At 43.6% G+C, this 11,531-nt stretch overlaps 1 protein-coding gene across 1 annotated transcript in view; it reads right to left on the bottom strand.

The window, feature by feature from the left end:
* Nucleotides 1-5,092: 5,092 nt before the first annotated feature.
* Nucleotides 5,093-11,531, bottom strand: part of LOC102375263 (olfactory receptor 56-like) — a 6,526-nt gene continuing 87 nt past the window's right edge. Inside the window, exons 2-3 of the mRNA XM_025195872.1 lie at nt 10,756-10,843; nt 5,093-7,622 (exon numbers count right to left, since the gene is read on the bottom strand). Coding sequence (XP_025051657.1) covers nt 6,557-7,501 — 945 coding nt within the window. The 5' untranslated portion in view covers nt 7,502-7,622; nt 10,756-10,843 and the 3' untranslated portion in view covers nt 5,093-6,556. The remainder of the gene's footprint in view (nt 7,623-10,755; nt 10,844-11,531) is intronic.

Here is an 11,531-nt window from a genome sequence, read left to right as displayed (position 1 = left end):
CCCAAAAGCTTGCAATGAAAGGGGTTTTTTTTGCAAAAATCAGTCTTTGTCACATGGAAAGAAGCACATTACAGGACATTTGTAGCTATGAAATAAAGTAAAATATATTTTATTACTAGTACTATTAGTAGAAGCAATAATAATAAAAAGTACAATATACATGACTTTATTGAAATGTAATATCTGAGATAAATTTTCAGAAACATTTACATGCAACTTCTTCTGTCATTATCACATGGGGATCTTTAGGAAGAGAAATGGTGCTGTTCGTAATAAAGATAAATCTGGTTTTAAGAATCTTTACCTGTATAAAATAGGACTAGAAGGAAACAGAAATCACTTACCTTGGTCTCATTTATCTTTTTCTCTGATGACTTCAGTAAGAAACTTAATCTTTTCTATTATATTCCTAGAAAGTTTTCTTTTTCCAGCCTATTGCTACATGTACATTTATAAGAAATAAAGAGTTACGAGCTCAAAAGGTAGTACACAAGAAATCCACATACATCTCTTTTCTTGCATGGCATTCCTTTCGTATGGGGCAGCATTAGTTTTCTAAGAAAGCAAATTACCTTAAAAAACCTCAGCTATGAACGCCATTTCAGTTTCAACATTAAAATTGTATAATACGAATTCTCGTCCTGAGCCTGAAAACATATTTTTATAAGTTGAAAAAACGCAACATGGGCAATATATAAAAAGGATCTGAAATTAGTCTTAAAGAAAGACACTCTACACTGAGTAGAGAGACAGCAGAGCTCTTTCAATCCTGCTTCTGCAGCTAGCTGAGTAAATCAGGTAGTGGAGAGAGGGGAGCACTTATGACATAAAAACACAGGCTTCACAAAAGCCAAGTCAAGCTTGTGGCCATTATGTTACTCATTAACAATAGCTTTGAAATCTAATGGGACCAAAATGCACAAACTTTCCCACACTCTGGGGATCTTCTCCGAAGTCTCTAATTAAGGACTCCTTTCAGCTCCAATACGTGCTGTGGAAGGCTTTCCTCCATTCAGGTATTTGAAAATTTTGCAAAATTATGCTCAGGCAAGTTTCTTAGCAACCTGTGTCTGGAGGTGGGAGAGAACAAAGCATTTCAGGAAGGATGATACATTTCAGTCTTTCTTAGAATAAATTATAGGCAGAGGATTTTTTTTTTTTTTAAAGTGGGAAAGGTCATATTTGAATGTTTTCATTCTAATACAAAATGCTAAATCTCTCACTGCTTGATTTTCCAGTGGGATGAGACCTCTGGGTTGTGACTCACTCAAGATGATGTTTCTCCATCAAGAACGTCAGTTCTCCAAACATTCAATCACAAGACATCCTTCTCATCTGGAGAGTTTGAAACAGAGGAAGAGCAAAAGAGCATAGTCTGCTCAGATATGCATAAGAGTCTCCCACCCCTGGCCACACAATCATGGACCGGGGCCTGGGAGCTCTCTGCTGCCAGGGCAGGGGGACAATGTCCCCGCCCGGCCTCTGGTGGCAGCCCCTGCCCCTGCAGAAGGCAGCTCCCAGGGACAGCGAGCAATGTCCCAGCTGCACCAGAAGATAGCTGTCTCCTGGCCCCGTGCTCCCTGCCAGCTCCTGGGCCCAGTACCAAAAGTGAGCTTTGAGCTACCCCTGGCTGCTGCAGGAGCCCAGTGAAGGGCCACCGGAAGCAGGAGCAGTCTGCTATTAGGGACAGCAAATCTTTTTCTTCATCGCTGCACATGTAGATGTATGCCTGGGAGAGTTTATTTTAGCGTACTTCACTCTAGAGAAAAGTGCTCTTGGATTATTTGCATGTGCAGATGAGCCCAGTCACTCACTGTCATTCAAAGTCTCTCCAGAAATCTTATTTTTCATTTCTTAACTTCTAGGGCTCTACAACATTTTTTCTCCAGGAAATCCCACCTGAGAAGCCAGATATTACAGACAGCTTGTAATGGTGCTAGTGGTATCTTCTTTCTTCTTTGGAGCACTTAAAAATAAAATATAATCTGGGTCATAATCGAGGAACTTTAATAGTGCTGGAGTGACTAGGTGGGACGGTCCAGGAAATACGTGAGAAGCAAATATTTTTATGCGTAATAAATTTTGTTGGACTGACTGCATGTTTGGGATGGGCTTTGACAAGCTTCCAAATTTAGAGCATTATTCTTCAGGTCAGAGGGAGTTTTTGGTTCCTAATACTAGACATTTGTTCCAAAGTGGTGCATCTACATGAGATGCTTTACTGTGAAGCAGTGTATTTTCCTGTGCAGTTAACATATACGTCTACACATGCGCATGGTTACTGCACAGTAACCCTTCCTAATACTAAGCTTGCTACCTGCAAATACAAGTAGCAAATTTACTTGCAGTTCCTAAATGTGCAGTAGCACTTGTCTAGACACCTGACTGGGAGCAAATCTGCTCCTGGTCAGTCAACACCCAAGGGGTGGGAGATTGCTCCCTGCCCCATGGAGCTGGCTGCTGCCGGGGAGGGCTCTTCCACTGGAGCCCAGGCAGGGACTATGTCCCCCTCCCTAGCCAACAGGGAGCTCCAAGACCCCTGCTCCAAGGTCATGATTGTGGAGCAGAAGCTAAGAGATCCTCATCTCCCACCCCCTGTTTCACCATCACAATTAGGGAGGAGGGGGTTAGGTGATCCTTCTCTCCCAGTGCCAGCTCCATGGTTGCAGGGCTGATATTGGGACCGGTCCCAATGTCACAGAATTGGTGCTGGGAGATGAGGTTCAGGGCCACGGTCTCGCTACCAGCTACCCCACTGGTGGCCTGGACAGGGGGATGGGTCCTGCCCCACCCCTGCAGCTCTTTCCAAGCCACGCACCTCAATCACCCATGCCTGGGGCATGCCCCTGACCAGGACAGTTCCCAGTGATTGTGGGGTGGGGACTGGAGAGCCTGTTTCTCACCCACCTCTGCGATCTAGGAGCTGGGTGGGGAACAAGCTCTCCAGTCTGTTCCCCACCCAGCTCTGTGATCCTGAAGCTGAGCAGGGAACAAGTTCTCCAACCCCTGCCCTGTGAACTGTCCTGATCAGGGCAGATCCCAGCCCCACGGCCTGATTGGGCAGTCGAGGCATGGGGCTTGAAACGAGCTGCAGGGATGGGACAGGTCCCAGCCCCCTCCCCTGATCTGCCAGTGGGGTAGCTAGTAGGGAGCTAGCTAATCACCTCAGCAAATCACTAAAGGTGTGGGGTGGGGGGAGGCTGCACAGGGGAACCTCCAAGGTTAAAGGAGCTGCTGGGCAGCCCACTTCCAGCGTGACTTCTGTAGGTCCCTGCCCATGACCATAGAGAGGATACAAGCAGAACCAGAAAGGATTCCTGAATGTCACAGAAGTGCCAGATTGCTAATAAAAGGTCATGCCTGCTTTCTTCCCTTCTGGCCATATGCCTTACCATTGAACTGAGCCATAAGGAAAGTTTGGTATGTGACCTCAGGCCAAGAGTCCTAGTTTTCCATGGGAACATTGCCATCATTTTCTGGCCATGCAAACCAAAACATCTGGATCCCTCCCCTACTTCCCACTGCAGATGTGTCAAAGCAACAGAGTCCATGCGTAAGGCCTGCATACTCCCAGTAGTTCATAAATGCATTAGTCACAATCTTGCCATGTTCACTCCCTTGTGTTGGGCCAAGCCACCCTCTCCAGGCCTCTTGCCACCATGCTGTACATGTGCACAGGAGACAGGGCTGTGACTCAGGGGCTCCAGCACTGTGCAAAGTTGTGTGGATCCTCTCCTATGAAAGCATTTTCAAACACTTAACTCCCAAGGTCTGAAGCGCAGGGGTTGCCCAAGGACTGTATGGTCCCCAGTGGCCTACTTTGGTCAGTGTGGCTGCCTGAGGACCACAGACACCAAGGCCTCTTGTTTCTCACCCACTTTCACAGCGCAGGGAGACACACAGGTTGACATATAACATATTCCCCTCTTTAACATCACCACTCAGAAGCAGTTCATAGGGATTTCTTTTCAGGGGCAGATGGAGGAATGCTCTGTGTGAACCTAGCACATGGGATTGTTGGTTTTTTAGGTAAAGTTGGGAATATGAAGGGATAGCCGAGCCTTCACCAAACTCTTCCATTGTTTCTTTGAGAACTAGCACCATAATCCCAGTCTGACAGGAAAACTTTCAAATGTAAAAATATTATACATATTAACCAATTCAGTTTTCAACATCTTATTTATTTTTAACAAAAACAACCTTCATTTGATAGATGTCTTGCATTCATTTGTCCTGTCTACTGGCCAGCTCCATTTCTTCCAGGCACAAAGATAGGAACGTTGAGACCATTTTTTTTTCATTTTTTCCTGTGCCGTCTCACCCTGGATATGAAGCTAGCGAGCTTCTTGTTTCTCCCTGTTGCCCTTTTCTGTGATGTCTTAAATAAATCAGATCAATTTGTCTTACATAAAGCTTACAGATACTTGGTAAAAGCTTTCTTCATAAAGAAAATAATAATCTTTTCTCCTAAAAAGAAAGGCTTAGATTAAATTGGAGTTTTTCTTCTTCTTTCTAAAAAACATGTTTTCTACCATTGGCCTTAGTGGAGTGAAGCTGGTGGAAAAACAATATAAGTGAGACAGGAGCTAAAGCACAGTCCCTCACTCTTTTAAAAAAAAAATATTCAGAAGATCTGCGTCTAAGCATTTATGATCATAGGATCCTATGATCGTAGGAAAGTAGGGCTCATAAGGATGTCACAAGACCTCAGAAGGTCACATTTAGGCCAGTCTCAATGGAGTGAAACCAGTAGGAAAAAGAGTCAAATCCCCAGTAGGCACAGAGAAAAGCCCATCTCCCTATAATGACCCTTCAAGTTTTTGAAGGCTGTGATCAAATCCCACCTCAGTCTTCTCTTATCCAGCTGAAATAGCCCCAGTTCTTTCAACCTTTCTTCATAAGTCTTTTCTTTCAGGTCCCAGATCATTTTGAGACTTCACAAAATTGGTCATTGCTTCTTTGAGAACTAGCACCATAATATCAGTCTGATGGTACAACTGGCAAATACGACAGGTGAAAGAAATAGTATACCTATTAACCAATTCATTTGTCAAGGTCTTATTTATTTTTGATGAAAAATTCCTTTATTTGATTAATGTCCTTCATTCATTTGTTCTGTCAGCCAATCAGCTCCATCTGCTCCAGGCGCAAAGAAAGGGACGTTCAAACACGGCTTTGTTCTCATTTAAGGCTAGGCATTCTTGGCATGGATCTAAACCTAGAAAGCTTCCTGTTTCTCCCTGCTGCCCTTTTCAGTCATGTCTTGAATAAATCAAATATATTTATTTTACACAAGGCTTAGAGAGATTCTTGGGTAACAGCCTTTTTTTAAAAAAAAAAGGCTGCTAAAGAGAACAGGTTAATCTAAAACAGAGGTTTTTTTCTCTTGTGTAAAAATTATGCCTGCCTAGACAGGTGCTCTTTGCAGTTCTCACTACAACGCCTTGGAGCAGATCCTATTAATCGCGGCTGCCCCGCATTGCTGCAGTGTCATGTGTATTAAACCCTGGCATGGTTTAAAATGGCCATTGGGGTGCTTTACCTAAAACTCTAGATAAAGCATCCTGCGGTCATTTTTAAAAACACAGGAAGTCATTATATGCGATGCTGTGGGTTTTTTAGTAGAGTGGCTGCCCAGATGCCACTCTAACTAAAACACCAGCTCACGCCACGTGTTCCACTTTGACCTCAGTGGAGTGAATCTGGTGGAAAAACAACGTGAAGTGAGACAGGAATCAGACATAAAGTGCAGTGCCTTGCAGTGGTTGGGAAGATCTGCTTCTAAGCACTTAGGATCATAGTTTGAAAGAAACCTCACCACATCCTGTGGCCCATGTCCCTGCTCCAGCCATGTTCATCTCTGACTAAACCACCACAGCCAAGGGTCTGTCTTACCTGCTTTTGGACGTTTCCAAGCATGGAAAATCCACAGCTTCTCTCGGTAGCTTCATCCCTGTGTGACCACTCCCAACGGCAGCTAGTTCCCCCTAATCTCCAACTTCAATTTCCCCTGCTATGGCTTGTGGCCCTTGCTCCTAGTCCTGTCCCTTAGAGCCACAAAGAAAAGCCCATCTCCATTCTCTCTATAATCACTCTTCATGTATTTGAGAAACTATTATACCCTGCTCCTCAGTCTATTCCTATCCATCCTAAATAACCCTCGTTCTTTCATACCTTCCTCATAAACTTTCATCCCAGGGGCCATTTTGGTTGCCCTTCCATTTGTCGTATTTCCTGCAGTGGGGCTTGGGCCTCGTGCAGGGTCAGCATCAGGGAAATAGAAAGTTTCAATTCCCCATGAAGTCTTCACTGTTTGCAATAATTTGGTTAAATTTCCTGAAGCAGGAAAACACTAATGAACAAAGAGAGTGGGGTACATTTCCTCAAACCTCTTTCTAAGCGTTTAAGTAACAGAGCCCAAAAGCCCGTGACTCTCAGTAGGTCACAGGGTGTTACGTGACTGAGACATGTTAGCTTCCTTCTAAATGATCCAGAAAACCCTGCTGGCGGCCTTCTCAGTTTAATGAGACTTAGCTCATGGTAACGTAGAGCTTTGTCAATTTTGCAGGAAGACCCTGAATATCCCAATCAGCTTTCTTAGGGCTCGTAAGACATCCCTGTTTCTCAGGCTGTAGATGAGTGGATTGAGTGGTGGGCTGACAATGGTGTAAAACAGAGAAACAATCTTGTCTTGCTCTGGGGAGTGGTAGGAGCTGGGTCTCATGTACATGAAGATGCCTGCCCCGTAAAACATGACCACCACAGTCAGGTGGGACGAGCAAGTGGCCAGAGCTTTCTGCTGTCCCTTCGTTGACTTCATCCTCAGGACCCTGGAGAGGATACAAGCGTAAGAGGCCAGTATAATGGAAGAAGGGATGAGGAGCAGGACAATGCCACTCACAAATACCAGAGTCTCATGCTGAGAGGTGTCAGAGCAGGACAATTTGAGCAGGGCTGGGACCTCACAGAAGAAGTGGTCAATCTTTTTTGAGCCACAGTAGGGGAGAGACAGTGTAAACACTGTCTCAATCAAGGCATTTACCAATGCTCCCATCCAGACTCCAGCTGATAAAAGAAAGCAGATGTTCCTGCTCATGAGGATGGGGTAGTGCAAGGGGTTGCAGATAGCAATGTACCTGTCATAAGACATGACTGCCAGGAGGAGGCACTCTGATACGCCCATGGTCAGCATGAGGAAAACCTGAGCCCCACAGCCAGCTGGAGAAATGGGATTGCCTGGGGTCAGGAAGTCTGCTAACATTTTGGGGACAATTATCAGTGTCTGACAGATGTCCATGAAGGCCAATTGTCTGAGGAAAAAGTACATGGGAGTGTGAAGGGAGGAATCCACTTGGATTACAAGTATGAGAAGAGCATTCCCACACAAGGCAGTGATGAAGGCTAATAAGATCGTGGCCATGGAGAACTTGTGTACATTGGTCCGGCTCAGGAGTCCCAGCAAAATGAAGTCTGCTGAAGAAGTTTCATTCCCACTCTTCATTTCCTCTTCATGTGGCTGTGTTTGAAGTCCTGGACAAGAACAAGATGCCTTGGGCAATGTGTGCACACTTCCTACTGGATAATACTAACAGCACCTGAGGCACCTGGCAGGTTTTCTTTTCCTGTGGAAGAAATGCCAGACATGATGCTTGATGAGACAATAACCTCACTTCCATGGGAAAAGAGTTTACTTAGGCTAAAGATTTTCTACACTTTGCCCAGCATTTCTATGTTCAGCTGCAGGCCCCACCTGCATGTGGAATCGCAGTGGTGTACCTTGTGTTACACCTACACTGTGGAATTGAGCACAGCAGAGATTTTCAACCGATGGCCTGCATAACCATTGAATCAGGCCCAGGGGTTTTGGTGGCATTTGGTGGTGAGGGGCACTTTCTGCAGGTGCTCTCCCCAGGATGCTGTGGCAAGTAATGCCAGCTGTGGGCATCCTAGTTGTGCCATGGGCGGAGACTACTTGCAGGTCCTAGCACTCACTACTTCCAACCTGCGTTAGGCTATTCCAGTTTGCATCTGAAAAAGGTTGCCAACCCCTGAATTACCCATGGCCTGCAGAAGTTCTGAATCTGCCCTGAGTATTTTGGGCCTTTGGAGTTGGGGGCACCTTCTACAGGTGCTGTCCCCAGGCTGTCACAAAAACACGCAACATCTGTGGGCTTTCTACTTGTGCCACAAGTGGAGAGTAGTGTCAGTGGTGGCAGGGTGCTAGGGTGTCTGCCTCCAACCTGCAGTAGGTTATTCCAGTTTGCAGGTGGAAACGGTCGCCTACTCTTCAACTACTATGCTCTATGGAGACATCATAGCCAGGTTTACAAGAGTTAACTGGAGTCCTGGTTGCAATGTAGCCACAGCAGTGAGCACATCAGTGCATAGTACTTCCCCTAGCCAGAAGCAGGGCAAATAAGGAGTTCCTATGCTCCATGCTGGTAATATTACCCAAATAGGAGCTGCACTCCTAATGCTACCTTGTTACGTGTGAGTCTCACTGAAATCAATGGGAAATAATCTCACAAAATCACCTCGGTGAAATATTCCACAATGACCGAGTGTGGCTCGGTTGTTCTACCAATTTGCACTTTCCATCACCACCACCAAATTCATTTATCGCTATAAATGCTTCTTGTAGTAATAGGAGGAAAAGCACTTGACAAGACAGGAACTGGATGTCGGGGTATGGGAAAACATTGTCTGTTCCAAACAACTCACTATTTAGCAAGCAAAACTAAAAAAAACCCCTCAAAACAGAAACGTTTCAAAGCCAACGTACTGTTTAAAAAGAATGGCTTTAAAAGAAATGTTTCTATCAGCTCTTCATTTTTACTGTTCAATGTTTAAAGAGCTCAGACTGATTCTCCTTTATAGCATCTGAATTTCAGAGGAGAGATTTTCAGCTCTTTCTGAATGTCAAATACAGTAACTTGGGCAAACAAACTAAAATAGACTAAATGAAAGGTACCACCTAATGAGTTCAGTTGTAGGTTGTTCAGAAAAGAAAAAGAAAGAAATAGTAGAATAAACACAACATAAGCTGCTTAAAATAAAAAAAAAAAATATATTGTCATGAAAATAAGTCAAATGAAGTTATTCTCATGCTGGTGGAGCTCTATGCCATATCATTTCATTTCTACCAAACCATTAATAAAATATAAATAAAAGAAATATCAGCTCTGGAGTGCTTTTGATAAAAAACTGTCAATCAGTAATTCAATTAATGTGTGTGGATATTTTTTTATGGGAAAAAGAAAAGTTCACTATTTTAAGTGACATTTTCCTTCAAAATGTAAATATTAATTCAGAACATTTCTAGTAACCGGCTGAATGACATAGAGTGCAAAATATGCTGCGAAGGGCCTGACTAGGAGCGGTCCAGGTGCAAGACCTGAAGAATAGCTTCCATGAAATTAGGAACAGAAACTCCCTGAGCCAGAGAGAAGTTGCCTCTGCCTATTTGATAAAAGGCCAAAATCTCACTGGCGTCTCTGTTTCTGCAGGGCGGTGCGGGATCTACTGGATTAACTAGAGAGATAACGCCCATGGTGTTCAAGTGGGAGGAAAATATGGTGACCTTGCTCTGCCCTTCCTCTGACTTCACAGGCCAATGCACTCCATCACAGGTGATCTCTGGCTGTATGTGACTAGCCAGCATCCGGCCAGCCAGCCTTGGCACTTTCAAGTGGTCAGATCTGATTTTGGCAGCTAGCTTTCTACTGTCCACTACAATAAGTCTATGCCCTGGGAAACTGGTAAGGGACACCTGATTACCATATCAGATGGATGAATTGTATATTATTTAAAAATCGGCATGATAGGACTTTTTTTTCTCATCCGACAGCCTCATTTGTGGTAATTTTATCTAGTAAGTTATTTAAGCTCAGCTAAAAACTGGTGATAAAGAGCCCCAGATGGCCTCAGAAACTTTCCTTTCAGGCAGGAACCCTGATCCTTGCTGTGTTGTCCCTCTGCAGGTGACCCAAAATCAGTGCCTCTTTGAAACCTTGTTTCTGAAACCTTGGGAAGAAGTTAGTTTGCCTGGAAGGCTGTCCTGTTGCAGACCCATAAGAATGAGTGAAGATTTTTTTGTATACTAATGATTCTGCGACTCTCCTAGATTATGGATATTTCTTTTAAATCAGCAGCTCACTATGCCATATCTGTATTGTCTTTATAATTGCCTATGGTTTGTATTCCAATATTAGATGTGTTATTAAGATGTCTGTGATGCGGTTTTTTGGAATGGGTGGATTTACTGGTCTGGGCTTCTCAAACCATCCTTGATCTGCAAAATCTCCCTGGGGCTCTGCAGTCCTCTGCCTCGGTGCCTGCTTTCCTTCTGGCAGGGTGAACTAGAAACCCAAGAGCCCTATAGTTACCAAACAGTGTACATACCATGCAGGCACAGAAAGATAACAAGGAATTAATCCCCTTAACATCCAAAGGTGCGGACACGGAAAAGTCTTGAAAGAGAGGACCTGTAGTTTCCTCTGTGAGAGGGCACAGACCCCAACCTAACTGTGAGGTACTTCTTAAGAGAAGTAATAATTAAAAGTAAAATGTAATACATCTCATGTATTACTTTATTCAAATGTAGTGAGAAACATTTACATGCCATTTCTTTTGTCCTTACCACATTAGGATCTTTAAGGAGAAAAATGGTAATGGCTGTTTGTAATGAAGAAATATCTGATTGTAAGAATCTTCACCTGTATAAAATAGGACTGGAAGAAAACAGAAATCACTTACCTGGATCTGCCTTATCTCGTTCTGTGATGACTTCAGTAAGAAGCTTAATCTTTTCTACTAGACTCCTTGAATGTTTTATTTTTCCATCCTAAAGGCACATGTACATTTCCAAGAAATATTAAGAAGCTTAATCTTTTCTACTAGAGTCCTAGAATATTTCCTTTTTCCATCCTAATGGTACATGTAAATTTCCAAGAAAAGGCTGTTCTAGGCATGGCATTCCTTTAGTATGGGCCAGCAGTAGTTTTCTAGGGAAGTAAATTAGTCTAAAGTTTCTCGTGCATGAACTCCATTTAAGTTTCAAAATTAAATAATATACTAGCAGCTGATGCACAGAGTCTGAAAAAAAAATTTAAGGGTTGCGAAAATGGAACATGGGCAATATATAAAAACAATCTAAAATCAGTCTGAAACAAAGACTGCCCCCACACTGAAAAAAACGGGCATTGTAACTCTGTGTCTACAGCTCACTGAGTAAATCAGGTAGCAGAGAGAGGGGAACAGACATGTCATAAAAATACAGTGTTTTAAAAAGCCAATACAAGATTGTGGGCATGAAGTCACTCTTCAGCAATAATTTTGAAATCTAAGGGGAGAAAAATACACAAACCTTCCCACACTTTGGGGACTCTTGTCCCAAGTCTTTAATTAAGTTCCACTTTCAGCCCCAACGGGTGCTCCGGCAGACCGTTCTCCAGTCAGGTGTTTGAAAACTCTGCAAACTTCTGCTCAGAGAAATGTCTTAGTAACCTCTGTCATCAGGTGGGAGAGAACAA

This window comes from Alligator sinensis, unplaced genomic scaffold (genome assembly GCF_000455745.1).
Source record: "Alligator sinensis unplaced genomic scaffold, ASM45574v1 scaffold2099_1, whole genome shotgun sequence".
In the NCBI taxonomy this organism is placed as follows: Eukaryota; Metazoa; Chordata; order Crocodylia; family Alligatoridae; genus Alligator; species Alligator sinensis.
This window is presented reverse-complemented; position numbering and strand designations above follow the sequence as displayed.